At 40.9% G+C, this 23,241-nt stretch overlaps 2 protein-coding genes across 3 annotated transcripts; both read left to right on the top strand.

Moving 5' to 3' along the window:
- Window positions 1–3,295: 3,295 nt before the first annotated feature.
- Window positions 3,296–8,316, top strand: cimip5 (ciliary microtubule inner protein 5). 2 transcript variants are annotated; one of them, XM_080750358.1, is made up of 4 exons: window positions 3,296–3,712; window positions 4,268–4,307; window positions 5,996–6,246; window positions 6,744–8,316. In XM_080750358.1, exons 1-3 carry the CDS (start codon window positions 3,489–3,491, stop codon window positions 6,200–6,202), a joined length of 471 nt encoding a protein of 156 aa, XP_080606484.1. In that variant the 5' UTR covers window positions 3,296–3,488; the 3' UTR covers window positions 6,203–6,246; window positions 6,744–8,316. The 2 variants fall into 2 exon arrangements, with proteins under 2 accessions (XP_080606484.1, XP_080606483.1); XM_080750357.1 differs by having other exon boundaries at window positions 5,996–8,316.
- A 1,608-nt stretch (window positions 8,317–9,924) lies between these two features.
- Window positions 9,925–20,934, top strand: slc66a3 (solute carrier family 66 member 3). Its single transcript, XM_080750093.1, has 7 exons — window positions 9,925–10,181; window positions 13,156–13,238; window positions 13,654–13,723; window positions 14,464–14,521; window positions 17,425–17,545; window positions 19,818–19,859; window positions 20,187–20,934. Exons 1-7 carry the CDS (start codon window positions 10,036–10,038, stop codon window positions 20,282–20,284), a joined length of 618 nt encoding a protein of 205 aa, XP_080606219.1. The 5' UTR covers window positions 9,925–10,035; the 3' UTR covers window positions 20,285–20,934.
- Window positions 20,935–23,241: the final 2,307 nt, after the last annotated feature.

The raw sequence follows: 23,241 nt of genomic DNA, 5'->3' as shown, positions 1-23,241 counted from the left end.
ACTGCTCAATATTTACTGTGAAAATTACTGTGAAAGTAATGCAATTATTATCCAGTAATTTACAGCGAATTATTTTACAGTGTAGTGACAATACTGATTGATTGATTGATTGATTGATTGATTGATCAATGTATTGATCAATTGATTGAATACTACTGGGTTTATGTTTTTGTTGAACAGGCTGTGAAAACAAATCTCCCTCTGGAAAAATTAAGTCTAATAGTAATTTAAAAAATATATATATTGTAGGCCTAATGATCTACTTATCCTTTATTTTCATGATAATTTTACCTGTGCATGATGATGACATGTCATAAGAAGAATGTACTCTTCAGTGCATATTGTTATTGCAAAATTGGTGACCTGCTGAAGTCTATGACTCCAGTAGTCACTGTTTTACAATTTCAAAAGTCGGGCCAGATGTTGAATGAAATCCCATCGACAGGTGGTTTTGTGTATCCCAGCAGAACAGGTTATTTAACAGACACTGGACCAACTTAATATGGAAATTAAGAAACAGTGTCATAATAAATATTAAATTGGTCAGACATGTTGATGTAACACTAACCCCCCTATTAGCATGCAGCCTTTCAGGGTCAAGGTGGTGGTACAGTACAGGTTCTCATATTTCTCCTTCCACATCATGATGTATCCTATATCATCCCCCGGTCCACATGTTCAACACATTTCCTTGAAGAACGTAAGTAAGTACATTGTATTCATATCCTCACAGAGAGATCTCACATAGCGTTTACATACAATAAAAACCCAACAATTAAAATAATGAACACATTGATTGCCGCGTGAAGACCTTGACGAGTCATTCCCAATGGTCCAGGCTGCCACCGACGACTTTGACAATGACTTTGAGAGAGGAAAGTGATTATTTTCCAATTTCATTTGCATCATTTGAGGGCTCTCATGAGCAAATCGGAGTGACCGAGAATATTCTATGATTTTTCAAAGGTTAGTGAAAATCTCCCATGAAAGTGTGGCAGGGCATGAGTTGAAAAACAATGTTGTCAGTCATTACAATCAGCAGAAACACAAACTGTACAATACAACTCAGAAACAAAGACAGCAGACATATTACACACAAAGAAGGAAAAAAATCAAGGACATTGTGCAAAATTAATGCTTGTTTAAACAGACATGTTTTTAAGTGGTTCTTACTTCTTAAAAGTGCCCACAGACACTGCATCTCTCAGGACCTGTGGAAGGGCATTCCATGAGAGAAAGCCTCTGTCGCCTTAGTTTATTCACGAGGATAGACCCTGGTCTGCTCGGCTGACTTTTAGGTCCTGCACATATTGTAGCAGGCATAAGCAGTGAAAGTGAAGTGGGTATGGGAATTTAAAGGAGTAGTTCACCCGCAAAATGACTTATTTCTATTGATTACTCATGGAGACTTGAGTTCAATAATATTATTAGTTTATGTCGCATTCCTAAGTAAAAAAAAAAATTAAATAGTGCGAAGTGGAGATCAGTATGTTGTTTGATAGTGTCAACCACTAATTTACAACATATAAAATACAATTAACCATTTTCAATATTTTGAGAATATCATTCTCAAAATCATATAGAAATCAAAATCCAGATGTTGTCAACCTCAGAGGGAATTGCCTGTGAGGATAAAAAATAGCTAAGCTGTAAGAATACTTTTTAATTTTCATTCTGAAGGGTAGAATTGATATAAGAGTGGTGGTTGCTAATTGCTGTCACATTTGTTCTATAAAGTCGGCATTTCGATTTCTTGTTCTTGACTTTGATGATATGAATATCAAAGTCAGCACCTATACCACCTTGGTGTCATTTTACTCCCATGATTATTTCATGCTTTAGTTTTGTTTTTTTCGGGAGTCACATTCCTGCAGTACATTCATCAAACACTGACACAATAGTGTCAAAGCCTTTCAAGGTCATGAATGGTTTATATGGGTGTTGTTTCTCCTCTTAAAACCACAGCCAGCTTCAACATACCTGGAACAGGGGAATTAGCAGGACAGAGGGCTGGGCAATATGACTTCAATATCAAAGTGATTTCAAACTGTTGCAACAGTTACATTACAACATGTTAGGAGGAGCTTGTAGATCTGCTATTTTTCATTCTTGCAAGAAACCATTGTACAAGGAAGTAGCCTACGTTCTAATACAGGGCAGCCGCATAATGGTTAATCAATTTAGTCGATTATATACGAAGTAAATGTTTTGTTTTCCGGTTAATTGCTCAATCCTAGTTTGTAACTTTGTAGCATACAGTCTCAAATACCAATGTGCTGCCAAATTGTTCTTATACTTTTTATTTCTCCTTGATTTATTTTTACCCAATTACTTGCGCCAGCAGAGCGGCCAAGTACTGCGTTCGGCTGCGTATGAATGTGTGTGTGTGTGTGTGTGTGTGTGTGTGTGTGTGTGTGTGTGTGTGTGTGTGTGTGTGTGTGTGTGTGTGTGTGTGTGTGTGTGTGTGTATGTATCCTACTTTGTTTAAGCCTGTAGCCCAATCAGGGACCAACAGTGGTGATGCCAGTGGTGATGCCAGTGGTGATGTCACTGGCATCGCCAGTAGGCCTAGAGATGCCAGTGGTGAGCGCTCTGCTGGTGCATACATGGCCTAAGTAAGTTTGAAGCAATTTGTATAAATTGTAGGAAATATTAGACCTTAATTGTCAAAGCATGTTCCAATCATGTAGGCCAGTGGTTTTCAATTGATTTTGACCCAGGGACCACCATCCTTACTAAGAGCAAACTGGGGACCGCCACAATTATGACAATTGTGTCACAATTTATACAGTGTCAGTTTTTAAATCATTTTATTACCAGTAATAAAAAGCAGGTATATAATTTGACAAGCTGCACAACATTTTGTTGGATACAGCCACTGAATGCATCAACTACAAAAGTATAGCCTATAGGCCTATATATATATTTTTTTTTTTACATGGACCAAGGAGGACAGCCCATCCTCTCTCAAAATATTATATTCACATGATGCAAAGTTGCAAACAAGAAAGAAGAGAAAGGTTAAAAAAAAAAAAAAAAAAAAAAACAGAGCTAGGCCAGGGACCACCTACAATACCTCTGCGGACCACCATGGGTGGATGTAGGTCTATATAGCCTACTTCACTTAATTAGTCCAGTAGCCTAATGAATGGTATAAATTAGATTGTTGCTTTCCAAATGTAGGCTCGCCTACTTGAACGTGACCAAAACCTGCTTGTTGAGGGAGGGAAGGACTGGGAAGGAGGGAGGGAGGGACAGAAAGAAACAGTGGAGCCTGTGTGTGTGTGTGTGCTGCTGTGTGCTGTGCGGACAAAGTCTATTGAAGTGTGTGAATTACACTGCTGTTTCCAGGGGAGACGCAAACAAAAAGGCACTGGGTGCCAGCAGTGATTTCGGCATCTGCCTGGCAGCCTACGCGTAAAACTCGTTTTTGAGGGATTTTTTTTTAAATAAGTTCTCATACTTAAAGTTGTCATACTTAAATTTGCATGATGGAAGGCATGCGTGTATCTTCGGCAGGTTATCGATTACCGGAACGATCCGATGTGGTGACTCGGCCCGTACAGTCTTCGGTTGCAGCGCAGAAGCCGTTAAACAACCAGCCCCGAAACACAAGAGGAGACACTGATACACGGCAGACCTCTGACCCCGTGAAACAGGACCAAGTATGGAGGGACCTGCTGCGCCTAGAGAAGAATGGAGTGAAAGAATGGTGAGTGGAATCTGCTAGCTAGTCTACATGAAACATTTTATAGTTGCATTATCTGGGACTTTGGGAGGAAGTGGGCCTACTCAGATTTGTAATAATCATAGTTACCACAATGTAGCCTGTATAGACCTACTCACAAAGTCTAGCCTAAAAAGTCCTGTATTCACAATTGTATAGGCTACGTGTGTAAAAGTACCAAAATTGGATTTTTGGGATAGATTATTATTAGCCTACAAAATACTAACGTTTGTAAGTAGTGGAGTAAAAAGTAGGCTAATATATTTTCCTTTGCAATGTGGTGTAGGCCTACTAGTACTAGCCTAATATGCCTATTCAAAAACGGACATTAAAGTAAAGTAAAAGTAGCCTACCTCTTGAGTAGTTATTTTCCACCACTGAACAGTGGTTCTCAAACAAAATGTACGTCCCCCATAGATCTGTAAGAGTCCATTTGGAAGTCCCTCAAGGAACATCGAGTCTGGGGGTCCCTGGACCCCATTTGAGAACCACTGCACTATATAAGTCCTGTACATTTTACCAATGCATTGTTGTCCACAGGGAGAAGAACTGGAGTTTTCTCAAGGATTATGATTACATGGTAAGAAGACAAAGATGCATGGAACTTTATAAACATTAAGGATGTCCATAATTACAACACCAGAGGCAGCGCCACAGATCACTTTCAACCCAGAGTCAAAACCAACAAAGGGTCAAACTCTTTTTTCTGCTATACCACCAAAATGTGGAAAGCCTTACCGAAGGCCACAAAGGAGTGTGGATCACTAGCATCCTTTAAAATTGCCCTGAAAAACCACTTACAGGCAGCAGCCGTTCGCAACTGGTAAAAAAGAATCTAGCCCAACCCTACCCTCCCCTGCCCCTTCTTTGTATATACTGTTTGTTTTGACTTACTGTCTTCTATTTTGTTTTTCTTTACATATCTACTGCATAGTACTGTGTTCTATTTGTCTGTCATTCAATGTTATATGAGATACTTCAATGGTTTCCAGTGGAAATAAGCTTAGTCTTTTCATGGATCTCCTTTTAGTAGACCTTGTACCAGTGAACTGTACCGTCATGAAACTGTACTTTTTCCTATGCAAACTTCTAATAAAGTCTTCAATCAATCAATCAAAGCACTATTATGCATAAAAATGGCAATGATGCTTGACCCTGTTGTATATCTATAGCCTATACTGAAAAACCTTGAGGTTTCCACCCGGCTTGTGCAGTATAACTTGCTTCAGTTTATCAATGCCATCAAAATCATAATGCCTTTCCAACTTTTGCCATTAAAAAATTAAATTAAGTCATTTATTTTTATGTCAGAGTTTTGCAAGTCATCTTGGAACAGTTTTTAGCTTGGCTACTAAGACATAGTAGTGTGATCCAGTGTACATTAGTCTTCCTAATTGTGCTTTAATGAAATTAATCACATACCGGTAGTCATGTCTCTTGCCAATCCCTTTGGAGTTGATTTTAACATGAATAAAGGTGGGAATAAAATAAAATGTTTGTTAAAAGTAAAAGTCCTGTATTCAAAGTGTTTGTATCAAAGTGTACTTTATAAGCATTGAGAATAGCAGATCTACAAGGCTATTTGAATAGCTGAAGTATAAAATAGGTTTTGTATGTTTTGTTACAATAATATAACAATAAAATAAAAAAGTTACTAAATCTGTCCAATTGCAGTCTGAGACAGTGGAGTAGAAGTAGTTATAATAGTAGTAGCTATAACTTTTTTTTTATGGAAATAAAAAGTAAAGTAAAAGTAGCTAAAAACTGTAGGCCTACTTAAAGGAGGACTTCGCCACTTTTCAACCTATCTTCATATAATTGGTCCTCACTAAAAAATTGCTTTTCTTTTTTTTCTTTTTTTTTTCTTTTCAGAGGGCTGTGGGCAGGTCAGAAACCCATCATCTTGTGACATCATCGATTGGGAATCCAAGCTAATAGAAACTGCAGGCTTTCTATTCCTGAAAAGTTGCAATGTTAAAGTGGAAGCCATTGTTCTCACGATAATAAAAATCGAAATATTTTTTTCCAAAATATTTATTATTATTATTATTTTTTTTGGAAAATGATGATGTCACAAGACGATGGATTCTGAACTTCCCACAGCTCTCCTAGGAGACTTGGACCGAGTAGAAAAAAATTGTGTTATTTTATTATGAACATTAGTGAGGACCTATATGAAGTCAGATAGGTTGAAAAGTGGTGAAGTCCCCCTTTAAGAACAGAAATGCACTTAGTAACTTTCCGCCACTGTTTCCCAATCCCATGCAGGGCCAGCTCAAGCCAGAGAAACCACTACACACTACTAGCCATGTGTCAGTGTTTTCGGAGCGCTTCCCCAACACCACCAACCACGTGTTTGGCAGCAGGATGGCCAGTCCACTGGGCCAGGAGCTGATGAGGATGGACAGGCTGTTGCTTTGGACCGGAACGCATCATCACAAGTCTAAGCCAGACCGGGAGATGTTCCCCTGCTAGCACCAAGCCGCTCCAAGCTGAACACATCTGAAGAACGCTTCACGGTTCGCACACACTCGCCACAAGCTGGCTATCATTGCTTTCGGCCAGAAAACTCTTACCTCCATAGTCAAACCTTTCGTGTTTTTTGCTGTATATTAATGCCCGAGTACTTGATCATACTACAGCGTCACACAAAAGTATCAAAAGTATCAGATCTAGCTCGAAACGCGCCACATTTGATCTTGTTGATCTGCTACTTTTGCTATTTTTGAATTTGAATCCTTAACAGTTTTGGACATATACATGAATATGGATGTATGCCAGGATTGAGCCTCCCAAGCAGACACATTAGCCTTTAAAACAAACAATGCATGAAAATCACTTTTTTCTTGCATAGGAGGCTTTCATGTTTTGTTCTGTCAAAAAGTTAGGCCATTAAAATGATACAGCTGGCATATGAAGCTCTACACCAGAAAGCAATGGCAAAACATAAAGATTGATGAGTGATTTGCTACAAGTGTATGAACGAACTATTGTCCATTCTTATTTTTGTCTAAAGGGGAACATACAACTTTCTGGAGTGCATCCAGGCCATTGTAGGAACACAGGTTCGCATTCAGACAAACTTTATTGGTGATGGGATGCAAGAAGAGGAAAAAGAGAAAGTACAATTCAGACATTAAGCAGACCATATAAAATAAAAACAGTACATTTGTTGAAGAAAGTTTCTTTACAAAGTGTATTTCCCAGAGACCTCAAGTAGGCCCTATAAATGTATTACTGGGTTATTATTACCCCCCCTCCCCCCCTTTTTTCAACCAAAGATAAAGCTTATATGGAAATACCATAATTAGACTGCAGTGTTGGTCACGAATATATTTTTACTTATTTTAAGCTTATTTAAATAAAGGTATAATAAATATAATTCAGTTCGATGTTGTGACAGATAATATACCACATTATGAATACCAGTAAGACTCCCTAATCGGGAGATAAGCGACCGTAGGTGGCTTATCTCCACAAATAGGGCAAAAATGTGTTTTTCCAAAATCTTCCTGATCCATGTTGATGACATGAGTGTAGACATGCTGTGTAGTGATATTCGTGATTTTAGGGCAAAAACTGTAGGAGTAGTGTCCAAAAATGTGTTTTAAAAATTGGCCTGAAGGTGGCGCTACAATAGGGCCATGTGAGAAATGAGGGGTGGGGTCTCCGCGTTGCCTTGGCGGACGAATAGGTACCGGCCCCGGCTCTCCCGGACGCTCCTAGCCCGAGTTACGGCATTTTATGTGCGCTGCAGTGGCAGGGGGTCCTCCACTGGGGGCGCCACCACTTTTGCATCCGTTCTGGAGCACCAGGAGTCGGTGGTCCCCGGGAATTCCCCGTGAGCAGCCCCGTTGGGGTGGTCATTTGGTCATTTTTGCACATTTGGTCATTTTTTACGGTCCCTGGGGCTCCGGGGGTCCTTGGAGGTTGTAGTTTGGCAGGCAAGGAGTGTGTGTGTAAAATCTGGCATGGATCGGGTCAACGGGTGCGGAGATATAAGCAGGGAAAAAGTGTGACGTGTGACCACATTTGGTCATTTCTTACATCTGGGGGTCCCCCAGGGACCTGGGGGTCCCTGGGGCTCCGGGGGTCCTTGGAGGTTGTAGTTTGGCAGTCAAGGAGTGTGTGTGCAAAATTTGGCATGGATGGGGGCAACGGTTGTGGAGATATGAGCAGGGCAAAAGTGTGACGGACTCACTCACTGACTGACTGACTGACTCAGCCACGGACAGCCGGTGGAGGTTTCTACAGTAAGTAGCTCCCTACGGTCGCAAAAACATGTCACAACCATTACATTACTGTACCACTGCTATGTTACAAACAATTTACCACATGCTATAAAATAAATAAAATTACCTCGCGAACTCATTATAAATTAGCCCATTTATTTTTTGATATTGTTGTTTGCAGTATAAACTACTTAATTCAAATACAATATAAGGTACAGTATGTAATGCTGAAATGAAAATGTGTCTCAAAATATGTCTTATCCTAATGGAAATGTTTTTATTGACATTCTGTCATTGTTACTGATGGTGTTCTTTGCTGAAGACATGAGCTCCACAATAAACTTTTCAACCTTTGTGTGAATGATCTGGATGTTGCTTCATGACCAGTGGTGGACAGTAACGAAGTACATTTACTTGAGTACAACTGTAGCCCAGTAGTTCTCAAACTTTTTCATTCCAGGGACCCCCAAATTGATATATATTTGTCCATGGACCCCCCTCTGAAAATATGTTGTTCCAGGGAACTTAGTGCTTGAGTAATATTTGCCCAGCACTATCTATAGACTCAAGTACTTGGGGTTGAGTAGTACTTTGTACAGCGCTGCTAATGATAAGGGTTGAGTTAATAAAGATTGAGTTCCATTCAGGTCAAACAGAGTCAGGAAGCTGCATGGAGAGGCTCTGCTAGCTAATGGAACAGAACCTTAATTAGTATCACGACATGGGAAGAATGTAACATTATCCTACTTTTTCGTGCCAATTTGGCTGCCGTGAAAAAGGTATATTTTGGCACCTGGCCTATTGGTTCAGGATCCACCTGACCTGACTACTGTAGGGCAGGCCCATGTAAGCCTACAGTATTTGTGTTGGTTGAGCCTATTTCTGGACAGTAGGCCTACAGTATATAAGCAGAATACAGAGCTTTAACCTGATCTGAAAAAAACTTTTGTTTTAATCCAAAGAATATCACTTGCCCAATTACATTTAAGAATGATCTACAGTTTCAGCAATTTCTCCTCTTACTGGTAGGCCTATAAGAATCATAGAACTAATAATAAGCTACTTAAATTCCAAGAGGAATGGATCAAACTTTAGGCACTGACTTTTCCGTTTTCCCAAAGTGCAAAAGTATAGTAGACATTTAGAAAACCTTTGTTTGTGAATGAAGAATTATTCACACAGTATTACACAGTTAATAAGGTGTACAAAGGCGCCATCTCCTGGATTAGTAGCCTATAGTAAGGCGTTTGGGGTAGACTATTGACAGAATATCCTTTAGATATCACAGTAAAAAAAACATTGTCCTGTTTGTATGTTTTGGATAAGTAGGCCTACATTGGTAGCCTTGTCTATCTTTGATGTGTGCTGGGCAAAAAGATAAGTAGGCCTACCTTTTAAAGACAAATACTAGTGTCTCAATAGTGTAAGATCTACATGTTAAATCCTTGGAAGGATGAACTATAGACCAACAGACGAGTGGTGGGTCAGGGGGTCCTTAAGAGGGGTTTCATATCAGCTATATTTTGAAAACAATTAAACAGCTAAAATTGTAATGCAGTGCTATCTAACATTGCACTGCAATCCGTTGCGAGCTTGTAGATCTGCTATTTAAAACATGTGAATATTTTTGGAAACATTTTAAGAACAAATATCCTGGCACAAACACATATTAATTTGGTTTGACAGGAAAAAGAAAATGAGGACTGGACTTTTGGAATTAGTCAAACTTGCAAAGTACTTTATTCTAACAACAGGTGGCACAAGAGCACAGAGAGAGAGCCAATCATAGCAGAGAGGATGTGTGCGGAAGTCATGATGAGGAAAAAAAGGAGATTCCCCCTTTCCCAGGTGTTTCGCCCAGGTGGGCGTCGTTTTGATACTATCGTTTCGTTTAGGAATAAACCCACGCCCACTTGGGCGAAACACCTGGGAAAGAGGGAGTATGACCGGTACCGGTACCGTTGCCTCCACAGCAGCAGCAACAGCAGCATCGGTGCCTGCCTGGCAAACTGACAGCTGGCAACTTTAGTTGGCACAACTTTGAAGTTATCGAACCCATCCATCCATCCTTCCACAATGGACTCGGACGTGGTGCTGCACGCCGCTAACTTCAGCACGCTGTTCGTGTGCATGGTGCTGAAGTTCCCGCAGATCTTCGTGCTGCTGCGGGCCAAGTCCACCGCCGGGGTCAGTCTCAACAGTTTGCTGCTGGAGCTCACCGGGTACGTGTGCGTTTCTGAGCGGTGCCAACTGCCAACTGCTCCACCATGATGATTGTCTGTAGGTCTATGTGTAATTTTAGGTGCATGCACGGTGTTGCATTAATATTATATTGTTCATTGTTTAGTATGTTGGGTCTTAAACGTCTTCATTTTAAGGACCACCTATTACAGGTGGTAGAGACGTAGAGTGTAGAGCCTGCAAATGGACCATTTTAGAACCCTCTCAATGAACCTTTGAGGGCCCCTCCCTGGACCCCACTTTGACAAGCATTGGTTTAGCAACATCTATAACAGTTTACTTATACGGTCATCAATCATGACTCCTGTCATTTTGTTCCACATAGCTGTAGAGCCATAGGATATAATGTAATAGATGACCAACATTATGTGTATGATGTTTACTAGAAGAAAATCACTAACATTAATCGACTACTGTCTGTATCAATACCCTTACGTACAGAGTAGACATGGAATACAGACAGGAAGCAACTGCAGGCTTCAGGTTTCTTTCAGGGAAACAGAAACTAGAAAACCACAGTTAGGTAACAGTTTAGTCGTTACATATTAGACTGTCTATACACCGTTTCTGAACGAAAAATATCTAAATATTCTACGCAAGAATGAAATGAAAGCACTGAACACTGCAGGCCATTATTATTAACCCTACTATGTTTTCTCTGCCCAAGCAATGGGCATAGAAACCAGGGTATTAAGCCATACTCAAGTAGTAGATAGGGATAGAATCACATTGGAGCCAATCCACACTCCCATGATCCCATAAGCAGATAATAAGGTCCTAGATGGACATCTATCTGCTTCACTTTTTTCACACGCAGGTGACGTAGGCTATATCGGAGTGTCAAGGATTGCCAAAATGTATTATTTATATGGCCGCGGCTCCCCAATCCCCATCTGAAAATGTTTTGTGTCAGGGACCCCCAGAGTAGAACATTTGTGTTAAAAAATAAACCTTATTCAAAAACATATAAAATATGGATAAAGAATTTAAATGATTGTGATGCCGTATTAACAAATTTAGCCGGGAGCTGGGAACCCCCTGGTACCCTCTCAAGGACACCTGGGGGTCCCCGGACCCCACTTTGAGAACCACTAGAATATCGGACCCTAAAGCCTCTATCAGAGTCAGTCGGTACCGCGGTGGTAAGCTATCCACCGCGGTAGGTGTAGTCTTTTTGAGCATTAACGTTGTAGTTTTATGACTCAAAAAGACTACACCGCACTACACCGTGGTGGATAGCTTACCGACTCTGATAGAGGCTTAAGCAGGTGTCTGTCTGTCTCAGAGGTCCACACAGCACAGCAGTCTATTATTTTTTTGTCTTCGAGCTGTCGATGAGAAATGTCTCTAAAATGAGGCTGATGCCCTCGTAATATGCTTTGAGTACACTGGACTACACAAGACTAAAGTCTGAACAGTGAAATAGCTTGAAAGGTAATGTGGTGTAAGGCCATGCAAGTCTGTATCAAGTCCTGACACTGTCTCCTGGCAGTGTCTGAGCTGCAATATAAATGTCTACTACTGCAGTGGTTCCCAGAAGCAAAATTTGAGTTACAAACGTTCGCTTTAAAAATACATATTCAAAGATTTGCACAAATTTCTGCGACTTTTTCAAAAATATCAGATCTACAAGCTCGCAGCGCGGCTGTGAGCTTGTATATCTGCTATTTTTCACTGGTTAAAGCATTCAATAATTCTAGGCCTAATTAAACTGTTACGTTCCCGCTTTCGTTCATACCCCCGTCCCCTCCCCCTTATAGCTCTTGTCTGGATTTAAGACCTTTTTAATACCTCAAAGAAAAGGAAAAAAGAAAAGACCATTATTGCATCAAAAGTAATCAACAAACTAAAGACTACACTACACTATACAAACTGGTCAAACATTGGCCAAATAGTAAAATAACATAAGAAAGTATATAAGAAAAACAGCAGATCTACAAGCTCACAGTGCCTCGCAACGTGCTATTTTCCACAATATGTATCGGTGGAATCGATTAATGCCTCAACTCCTGCATTCCAAATGCTTGTCAGGGTGGTTGGGGGGAGTCCCCAGTTCAAATATGATTATGTTGGGTTGGGGGGGTCACGGCCTGAAGAGGTTGAGAAGCACCGTACTACTGTAATGGTGAGCGATGGCCTCTCACTGAGGCATGAGTCAGTGGGCAATGCATGCCTCTGGGCAGGGGCGTCACACCAAATTCTGGGCCCTGGGTACAAGGATTCACTGCGGGCCCCCCATGAATGTTAACTATTGAAAAATAGCAGATATACAAGATATACAAGCTCGCAGCGCGGCACTCGGTGCCGCGCTGTGAGCTTGTAGATCTGCTATTTTTGAAAAATCGTGAAAATGTGTGCAAGAATCTTATGTTTCTATGTCAGTGGTGCTCAAACGTTTTCATGTGAAGGACCCCCAAGATGATATGTATTTGGCCACAGCTAGACCCCCATCTCAAAATATTTAGTTCCAGGGACCCCTCCCCGGAAGCAAAATTTGAGCTACAAATGTTTGCTTAAAAAAATACATATTCAAAGATTTGCGCACATTTTTACGACTTTTCAAAAATAGCAGATCTACAAGCTCGCAGCGCGGCACCGAGTGCCGCGCTGCGAGCTTGTAGATCTGCTATTTTTCGATAGCTAAAGTTACTATAGGGCCCCTCCACCTTGGGCCCTGGTAACTCAGTCCCACTTTCCTACCCCTTGTGACGCAAGGGGTGATTGGCTTATCCTAACCTCTGTCATGGGTGGTGATGCTGTTAAGTAAGTCAGCATCAGTCACGCCTTCATTTGTGCCCAGAACAAAGCACTGTGTCCAGATCAATATTTGATGCATGTTTTTGATAAAGAATATAAACAAGAAGCTACTGCATTATGAAAATTAGATGTAACCAGCACCTAATGATTAGTCAAATGATTTAACATCTCTGATATGATAACTGTCTATTATTTCAGCTTCATAGTTTTTGTTACATACCAGATGTACTATGACTACCCACCTCCAACATACCTGGAGTATCCCATCCTCATTGCTCAAGGTGAGTTCTCATTCATTTGAAATCTCAGACGTTTTCTTTTGTTTTGACTAGCAGTCATTTGTGTTTGTCTATGACTCTCAGCTAATCTTGCATAACACATTTCTTGTGCACACAGCAGCAGGTCAAGGACCTCAATTCGAGAACAACTATGTTACTTCTAACCACTTAACCCAGTATTCATATCGTGGGAAATAGCAGATCGACAAGCTCAATGCCTCAACTCCTACTGCAAGTGCTTGTCAGGGTCCCCAGTTCAAATCTGATTATTTTGGGTGGTCGCGGCCTGAAAAGTCTGGGAACCCTTGCTTGTTATTATTATTATTATTCAGGTATGCATCCTGGAGCCTGGAGGAGATTGACACTATACTCAATGCACCTGTTCTAGTTAACAATGTGTTTTGCTCTGTTCTCCCAGATGTCATTCTTCTGTTATTGATTCTCCACTACAACGGCAGCCTGCGGCAGAGCCTCATCTATGCCTTGGTGTATCCTTCCTTCCATGGCACAATTTATTTTCACAATACTAATTCAACCCATTTAGAACGGGTACACATTTTGTGTATCATTATTTTATGCTTTAACTATTGAAAAATAGCAGATATACAAGCTCACAGCGCGGCACCGAGTGCCGCGCTGCGAGCTTGTAGATCTGCTATTTTTGAAAAATCGTGAAAATATGAATTTTGACCCGATTCTATGAGTGTCTTTTGAATCCTTCTAAGATTTAAAAAGGGTTTGGTCAGCAATCTGGCCAGCCATCGTCAAAGAAAAGGTCTTTTTCACTTAAATGGAGCTCAGTTAGTCTGTTCTTGAGAGACTACTGTGTCAGTGGTTCTCAAACCTTTTCATGTGAAGGACCCCTAAAATTATATTTATTTGGCCACGGACCCCCATCTCAAAATATTTAGTCCAGGGACCACCCCGAAGCAAAATTTGAGTTACCAACGTTCGCTTTGAAAATACATTATATTCAAAGATTTGCACAACTCTTTCAAAAATAGCAGATCTACAAGCTCGCAGCGCCGCGCTGTGAGCTTGTATATCTGCTATTTTTCACTGGTTAAAGCATTCAATAATTCTAGGCCTAAATGGGTTAAAATATGTAGATTGCATTTGTATTGAAATCAATGAAGTAGGGCTATGCAAGCCTTTAGGGCTATGTGTATGGTTCATCATTTGCTCTTGTCGTAGCATGCAGTGGCATCTCTTAACATGATATGTCCAGGTTTGTTGGGTGCTGGCAACTGCTCACTGTGCAGAAGTGGATCATAGACCTGGCCATGGTAAGAGCTAGCCTGGCGTTGCTCATACTAATTCCTCACTATGTATCGGATATTAGTCTGGACTCACGAGCAGAATTTTCATTTCCAAGGGGTTGGTTAAAAAAAAGGCTCTGGACACGATTGGTTAGACCAGACCAATGCTGGTCCCTGATTGGTCCCCCAAATCTTGGGAGAGAGGAAATGGATTCACAATATTGAGTGGGGTCAGACTAATATTCGCCAAGGGCAAGTTATATTGCCCAGGCGGATTGGTTTGGTTCCAGGCTAGGTAAGAGTAGTCCAGGCGTTTTGGGCAGTATTTTGATGGAATCGTGCACTTTATGAAAGAAGCATGACATTTGACACACAGTTAAAACATGCCATATGGAACATTTTTGGCTATTGGGGCATTGCAGATTTGTCATGGGAAACCTGTGGGAGCCAATCAAAGTTGGGCTCTCATAGACTTTACTATAGAGTAAAATAATATAAAAAATAAATATGCTTTAAATACTGTAGCATGTTGAGGGGTCAAACTAGGTGTTTTTCGGGATTCTGAATCCAATGCAAACATTTGTTTTGCAGGAAAAACATTCCTTGAGCTAAAAACTGACCCCATAATTTGGCAATAAAACTATGATTTAGTGATGAGTCATCACTTCAGTTTTCACAGGCGGACGTTTCTTGGAAAGGAATGTTTTTCGTGCAAAACAAATGCTTGCATTGGATTCAGAATCCCTCACATTTTTTGTATTTTTTTACTCTATAGTAAAGTCTATGAGAGCCCAACTTTGATTGGCTCCCACAAGTTTCCCAAGACAAATCTGCGATGCCCCTATAGCCAAAAATATTCCATATGGCATGTTCTAACTGTGTGCCAAATGTCATGCTTCTTTCATAAAGTGCACGATTTTTGCCTGAAACGCTCAGACTAGATCCTGAGCCATATATCGGTTTACATTGCGTCTCTGTCGGGTGGACACCTCATGTCCAAAACTGTTACTTTTCAGAATTCAAAAATAGAAAAATTGGCAGATCCACAAGCTAAAATTTCGAGCTTGTGGATCTCCTACTTTTGATGCCTTTGTGTGATGCTGTAGTATGATCAAGTAGGGCATTAATTTATGAAAATAGAAAATGTTTAAATATGGAGATAGGAGGTTTCTGCCTGACAGCAACAATATACTGTATATAATATATATAGCTTATATATCAGTATCAGCAATTACGCAGCTGATGTGCCCTGACCTTTAATCCATGCGTTCTTTGGGTTAGGGTTAGTTAAATATTCTCAAATACAACTTTAATCAAATATTCTTTCCAAATCTCTGCACACTTTGACAAAATATCACTTAAAACATTGGTACTCGTTAGTCTAGGGCAGTGGTTCTCAAAGTGGGTCCAGGGACTCTTGAAACCTGCAAGTCTGTAACTCTTGACAGTATACATGGAACCAAAATGGACCCGTTTCCATTTGTACACTGTCAGAGTTAAGGGGAGAACTTTAAATTAAAATGTTTGAGAACAATATTGGTCTAGAGCTCTCTGATAACAGGATCGGCATCGATCGGACTCAGACATTATTGTGTCAGTCGGGCTCTAATGAGAGCTGCATTAAGCACCACTTTGAGTCAAAGAATGTCATAAAAAGGTCACTATTATTAATCTGAAGGCTAATGAGGCACCACGACTTGAGCTGCAAGTCATCCAGACCTCATAGCCCCAGCAAGACGACCCGCCAAAGACGTTTTAAATGGCAAACGGGATTTATTGGGTAATGAGCAGAAGGTGGAGCTTAATATCTGTTTTGGATGTCATCCAACAGGACTGTCATTTTGTCTTTCGTCACTGTCGGGTGGAAACCTTATATGTCCAAACAGGGACGTGCTGGGCCCCTGATTCAGCCCAGGAAAAAGAGTTGGAGAGGCCCTCTTTTTTTTTAAATATATATATATATATATATTTTTCGTCGTTGTCGGGTGGAAACCTTATATGTCCAAAACCGTTTGTTTTGTATTTATCATTTTAAAAATGATTTAAACTAGTGAAAACAGCCGATCTACAAGCACACAACGCCTCGCGGTGCGAGGCGTTGTGTGCTTGTAGATCTGCTGTTTTCACTACTTTTGTGCAACGGCCTTGCATGATGAAGCAGGGCTTTGCTTTGCGAAAAAATTTATACATTTGAAACTTGGAGTTACAAGGTTTCTGCCCGACAGTGACGATTTACTTTGTTTTCCCCCAAAATGGAACGAAGGCCGACATATATTTTTTTTCTTTTTCCTAATGGCTGGCCTGGACCGGCCGGGAATGAACCGGCTGTTCGGGAGTTTTCCCGGTTTTCCCAATGGCCAGCACGTCCCTGTGTCCAAAACAGGAAAGGGGGGTGGGGTATGGAGATACGAGGTTTCTGCCCGACAACAGTAACATTTTGTTTTCGCCCGGAGGAGCTCCAAGCATGAATAAATGCGAGCAGCCCCCCCGAGATCAACTCGTACGGTGTCTCATTTCACTGGAAGATCAGTCCGGAGTTTCATTTTCTGGCGAGAACAAAAGCAGACGATTCAGAGTTCAGCGTTGGCAGATGTTTCACTGGTCTAACATTCTGCTCAATGGTGTGAAAACATTCAATGTGACACAGCGTCTCGTTAAACTGCCATTACACAATTTCTTGCCGTGTTTCACGTAGCATGCAAACACTCTGGCCAAGGTTACATGAATTGGAACAGCCATGTGCGTGTCCATTACTCAGAACAGAATCAATTGAAGCGGAACATCTTCTTGTCATTTAAATCTGACGATTCTTTGATTCGGCACATATGCACGCCTCCCCCCCCTTGACAAATGGGGGACATGCAGGACGAATCTGCCATCTAGTGCCATCTTTTTTCCTGATCTAATCTCTTCTCGTCTCTCCCTCGAAGAGCCTGTGCACATTCATCAGTGCGTCCAGTAAGTTTGCCCAGCTGCAGTGCCTGTGGAAGTCCAAGGACTCGGCCCAGGTTAGTGCCCTGTCGTGGGGCATGGCTACCTACACCTGCATGGGTAAGTACCATGCGTATCACCATGGCACGTCCAGCACCATGTCACACCAAATTCTGGGCCCTGGGTAGAAGGATTCACTGTGGGCCACCCATGAATGTTCTTCATAGGGGTGGGGGTTTAACCCATTTAGACTGGGAACGCATTATTTTGTGCTTTCTAACAATTGAAAAATAGCAGATACACAAGCTCACAGCGCAGTACCGAGTGCCGCGCTGCGAGCTTGTAGATCAGAATCGTGAAAATGTGTGCAAGAGAAACATTCAAAGTATTTGAAATATTCAATGTCAGTGGTGCTCAAACCTTTTCATGTGAAGGACCCCCAAAATGATACGTATTTGGCCACGGACCCGCATCTCAAAATATTTAATTCCAGGGACCTGCAGAAGCAAAATTTGAGTTGCAAATCTTCGCTTCAAAAATACATATATTCCAAGATTTGCACACATTCTCACGACTTTTAGTAACTCAGTCCCACTTTTCCTCACCTTGTGACGCCCCTGTCCACATCTGTGCAACTCAAACAAAGGGTTTCACGAAAATGGCTCTGCAGAAGTCCAGAAGGCTCATCGGAAACAAACCAAAACTGTCCATCCTCCCAATTCCTCCCCAAAAACGAAATGTATACTCTGAGAGTATAGAAATGGAACCAAATGGTCCACTTGGCTACATTTGTATACTCTCTGAGTTATAGGGTCGTTGAAATTAAAAGGTTTGAGAACCACTGATTTAGAGAGAGGATATATAAAGTCAAATTGTAGTTATCTTTTGAAACAATGTACATTAATACAGGCAAAAGGAACGTACCAGTTAACCTATGTAGTCTCTCTCCTGGTTTCCTGTAGCCCAGTTCATGTTTCCCCTTCTCTCTGAGCCCACACTAATTAATGCACCTGTGTATGTGTGCTTCCTACAGGATATATACAACCTGTGATCGAATGGCCGCCACCCAGTGTCTAGACATAATACTGCAAATTAACCAAAATAACATGCCATTACCAAAACATAAAAGAATAGCTCCTACATAATATTAAAAAAATAAAAAATAAACTGCTGCTGCAGTTCGTCCATCTCATTCAATTCTGTTGCAGGAACCCTCCTTGAACAATAACCAGAATTCTAGCTTCATGCAGCATACACATGCAGAGTTGCAATCACTAGGGTATACAGTATTTCATTAGTGCAGTGGCTCCATTGCTCAGTGGTTAGAGCACTGCACTGGTCTTGTAAACAAGCCTTACTTTTGGGGCGACCATAGCTAAAAGGGCAGAGAGCCTGCTTGGGAAGTAGAAGGTCCCAGGTTTGATTCCGGGCCCGGCATTGTGTCTCGGTGTCCCTGAGCAAGACACTTTGCCCCTAACTGCTCCCTTCCACTTGAGAAGCACTCAGCTGGGTGAAGCTGAAAACTGTATTTTCCCCGTGGGATGAATAGGTTTCATTTTTATTATTATTCATGACTTGCATTCACAACAACAGATAGAAAGCAATAAAGTTTAACAACAGAGTTTTCCTTTTTATGATGGCAATGTAAACATTTTTATTACAGTCTCTTGCAAAGGCCGTAAACCCAGGTGAGAAAGTGTTAGAACAGGTTCAATCAATCCTCACTTACAGGGGCGTCACAAGGGGTAGGAAAGTGGGACTGAGTTACCAGGACCCAAGGTGGAGGGGCCCTAGTAACTTTAGCTATTGAAAAATAGCAGATATACAAGCTCACAGCGTGGCACCGAGTGCCGCGCTGCAAGCTTGTAGATCTGCTATTTTTGAAAAGTCGTGAAAATGTGCGCAAATCTTTGAATATATGTATTTTTTAAGTGAACATTTGTAACTCAAATTTTGCTTCTGGGGGGTCCCTGGAACTAAATATTTTGAGATGGGGGGTCCTTCACATGAAAAAGTTTGAGCATCACTGACATGGAAACATAGGTTTCTTGGCACACATTTTCACGTTTTTTCAAAAATAGCAGATCTACAAGCTCGCAGTGCCGCGCTGTGAGCTTTAATCTGCTATTTTTCAATAGTTAACATTCATGGGGGGCCCGCAGTGAATCCTTGTACCCAGGGCCCAGAATTTGGTGTGACGCCCCTGCTCAATTGCATCCCACATGCTGCGATCCCTCAACCCTGCACGCCATCATGCATACACATGAACTTACATTAGCATATTATGCTCTCAGGCTGAAATCTCCTGCACTCCCTAAAACAAAGTTTACCTGTGTTGTTATTAAATATAACATTTCCATGAAAATCACAATGTCCTAACTGTTTGTTTCAGCACGCATTTACACCACCATCATGACAACTGGAGACATGCAGGGTAAGTTCTCTGTGCAAGAATTTAATTCATTTTTTTTACTGTGGTAGTTTCTAAAACCGAGATAAGAGATGAATTAGTCTTTATACATTTTGTCTCTAAGATAAGTGATATTGTCATTTGAAGATGAATAAAGTTACAAAAGACCTACAAAACATGTACTTAAATGGATATTTCACTTTAAAAATAAATAAAACCTTTGGTCATTTTATCATCTAATCACCCGAAAGAATGATGGTTTTCCCCATGTGTTCTTGGGGTCTCTGGTTGTGTCTCTATGGTTTATTTTTGAGTTCACCAAATCTCATTCAATGCTCTCTTTTGTCCCAGTTTTGGTGCGATTTGTAGCCATGACTCTGTTGAACCTGTGGGTGTTGCTTACCGTACTCCACTACCGTAGAAGCAGCAGTCCCAAGAAGGAGGACTGAGCTCAGCCACACCACAACCAGGCTCAAGAAAGAGGACTCCGGTCGGAGTGGGACCAGGCTCAAGTGAACTATGAACTGTCATCTGGTTCTTTTACTGCAGTGTTTCCCAAGCTGGGGCACCAAAGATCAAAAGGTTATAATTCTGTTGCGCAAAATGATAACTTGCTTTCATCCACTTTAAAATTGGCATCCTTATTTTGGGCACGTCCTATTGGGAAAAATTTCACGTAAAAAAACGAAATAGTGGAATATGAAAGATATCACCGAAAAGAGTTGATTTACAAGCTTACAAAGCGTCCCAATGTGATGCTTTGAGCTTCTACATCAGCAATTCTGGGGGGCTCCAAGGGTGGGAACCACCGTTTTACTGGACTCATTTGGCCACGGCAGACACTGATATCTGTGCGGTTAACGTTTACCCAAGCAGCTTTTGTTATACTTACAAATTACCTTTCTACCATTTTTTACCTCAATATTATACATTCTTGTTACAGCATTGCAATGACTTAACGAGGCATTACAATGTGATGTGTAGTAGACTTTTATAAATGTGACATTATGGAGCGCCAGGTTGCAGATAGTTATTTTACTAAGATGTTAGGATTGACTCCATGTACTGTACCTGCTCAGGACTAATACTGTATTTTGAAAAAGCCTTTATAAATGTTATTTCTAGACCAATTTCAATAAACCAAAATGTTCGTACTCTCTGGTAATTCCTGGTGTCGTGCTGTATGTGCCAGTACACAGGTCACGTGCAAATTATGAAACTTTCTCGTGTGCAACGTTTCTTCACCACTTGAACCTAGTAAGCCAAAAAACTGCAGATCTACAAGCTCACAATGCGTTGCATTGCGGCACATTTTGAACTTGCATATTGGCAGTTTTTGGTAAAGAGATTTGGTCTAGAAGAAAAAAGTGGTAAAAGTCCAGTCTTAAGTGGTTAATAATTTTCCATTGGCACAAGAGATTCCAAGAAATGTAATATACATTATGTATTTACATTTAACCAAATGAGCGGGCCAAATACATATACAGGCCCATGGGAGAGACCCCAGTCAACAAGTGTATTGTGGTCAGGCATACATACATCTTGTATCTCAGATCATATTTCAACTTAAATTAACAAATGAATGCTCTACTTCACAGTACAACAGTGTTGCACAAAAGTAGCAAAGATTGAGCTACTTTTTGCCAATTTTGAGAATGTGTTATTGAAAGTGGTCTGTGGGTTTTATAGATGTTTGTAGATATGTTACTAGTAGGTGGGTTTCTGAGACACCAACCAGATTTTTTTTCTTTTTACCATTTTATAAGCATTAGTAAGACATATGAAGATAAGTGAAGCTTGTGATTAGATTATAAGTACTTTGGATTCATTGGAACAAGAGGTTCCGTTTTCCATTTCCTCGAAAGTTTTTGGTTTACGTGGTTCAACACACAAAGCAATCCAAACCAAAAGGCACATCCATGTCTTTATTGAAGAAAGTTATCATAGAGCTGTTTGGTAGCAAACATGCAATCTTGGATGTAGCGCCCTTAAATACAAAGTGGACAAGGCAGTATAAATAATACAATGTGCACTGTATGTCATGTAAAATATATACTGTGTATATTTATATATGTATAAAACATGCTTCTTGGTTGATGGAGAGAGAGCACACTCGGCACACAAAGTGTTCCTCTCTCCACCTTCTTATGTGAGCCACATACACGCACACGCACGCACACACACACACCACAACGTGCCCCAAACTAGGAGTTCGGTTTTAATACAAAAATATAAGGACAAACACATTCTAACAAAAGCCTCCATCGCATGGCGCTGTTCAATACTTCACTTTATGGGCTATGATTGCATAAGTCTTCTTGCCCTATTTTTGTTTTGTTTTACCCATAACATATGACGAATTCCTCTCATTCCCCAGGAATAGTAGTGGACAGCACATAAGGGGAAGGGAGGGGGGCAAATAACACATGCAAGTTAACTTACCGAGCCCCCAGTCAAGTAGATTTGGATCAAAGAAAAACAATTCCACGTCATACAATGCTAGTGTGTCATCTCTGGTATAAAAAAAAAACTACTCCAGATGTACATTCAAACAAAGAAGGAGCCAAGCTTGGATCAGAAGGAGCAAAACAAAAAAAAAAGTGTGCCCCTTATTCAGTAAACATTTCCCTCAAAATGATCTTGCAATTTTGGTAAAGGTTACGGGATTGCCCGGGGCGTTAACACCTGGCTTCTATAATCAAATGAAGAACTGTCGGGGTAACCCTCCTGTAACAGGGCTACCGTAATAGGCTAGCACATCGTACTTCGAATCAATGAGGCAGCGCAAGGTTGAGTCAGAGAAATCAAGAACCGGAGGCAGCCGAGGAATGCTTTTATTTTTTGAGGATTCCAGACCTAATCGATTTCGTTTTCTGGAAGTCGCAGCTCGCTTAGCTTGTAAGTACCTTATTCCAGTGGTTCTGAACCTTTTCAGGCCGTGAACCCCCCCCAGTAATTATATTTGAACTGGGGACCCCTCCAACCGCCTCGCAGCACAAGGCGTTGTGAGCTTTTAGATCGTATATATGTTCACAACTTTACTTTTACCTATTTCTTCTATCTAATTTGGCCAATGTTTGACCAGTTTAGTTAGACTGGTAGTTTGTGATGCAGCAATGATCTCTCTCTTGGTATTAAAAATATCTTAAAAGTCCTTAAATTGTCAATTGACTGACAAAGATCCTGGGGGTCCTGAGCCACAGGTTGAGAACCACCGCCTTATTCAAGTTCCTTTGGCTCAACGACGTGTGCACTCACCCAAAAAGAAAAGAAAAAAAAAGTAGTGTTATGTGAGGCAAGTAACTATGGTCAGCATGACATAAAAAAGGCAACAGGTTGGAAGTGAAACATTGCAGGTTATCAGGGGCTACACTTGACCTTCAGCTGTATATTCACCCACCCCAAG

The sequence above is a fragment of the Nannobrachium achirus genome, assembly GCF_963921795.1.
Source record: "Nannobrachium achirus genome assembly, chromosome: 20".
In the NCBI taxonomy this organism is placed as follows: Eukaryota; Metazoa; Chordata; class Actinopteri; order Myctophiformes; family Myctophidae; genus Nannobrachium; species Nannobrachium achirus.
The sequence above is the reverse complement of the archived record's forward strand: the minus strand, read 5'-3'. Positions and strand labels throughout refer to the sequence as shown.

Coding starts and splice junctions, on each gene's coding strand:
- cimip5 (XM_080750358.1), top strand. CDS start 3,489: ATGATGGAAGGCATGCGTGTATCTTCGGCAGGTTATCGATTACCGGAA. Junction 3,713..4,267: donor AAGAATGGAGTGAAAGAATG/GTGAGTGGAATC, acceptor TGTTGTCCACAG/GGAGAAGAACTGGAGTTTTC. Junction 4,308..5,995: donor TCAAGGATTATGATTACATG/GTAAGAAGACAA, acceptor AATCCCATGCAG/GGCCAGCTCAAGCCAGAGAA.
- slc66a3 (XM_080750093.1), top strand. CDS start 10,036: ATGGACTCGGACGTGGTGCTGCACGCCGCTAACTTCAGCACGCTGTTC. Junction 17,546..19,817: donor GGCTACCTACACCTGCATGG/GTAAGTACCATG, acceptor TGTTTGTTTCAG/CACGCATTTACACCACCATC. Junction 19,860..20,186: donor GACAACTGGAGACATGCAGG/GTAAGTTCTCTG, acceptor CTTTTGTCCCAG/TTTTGGTGCGATTTGTAGCC.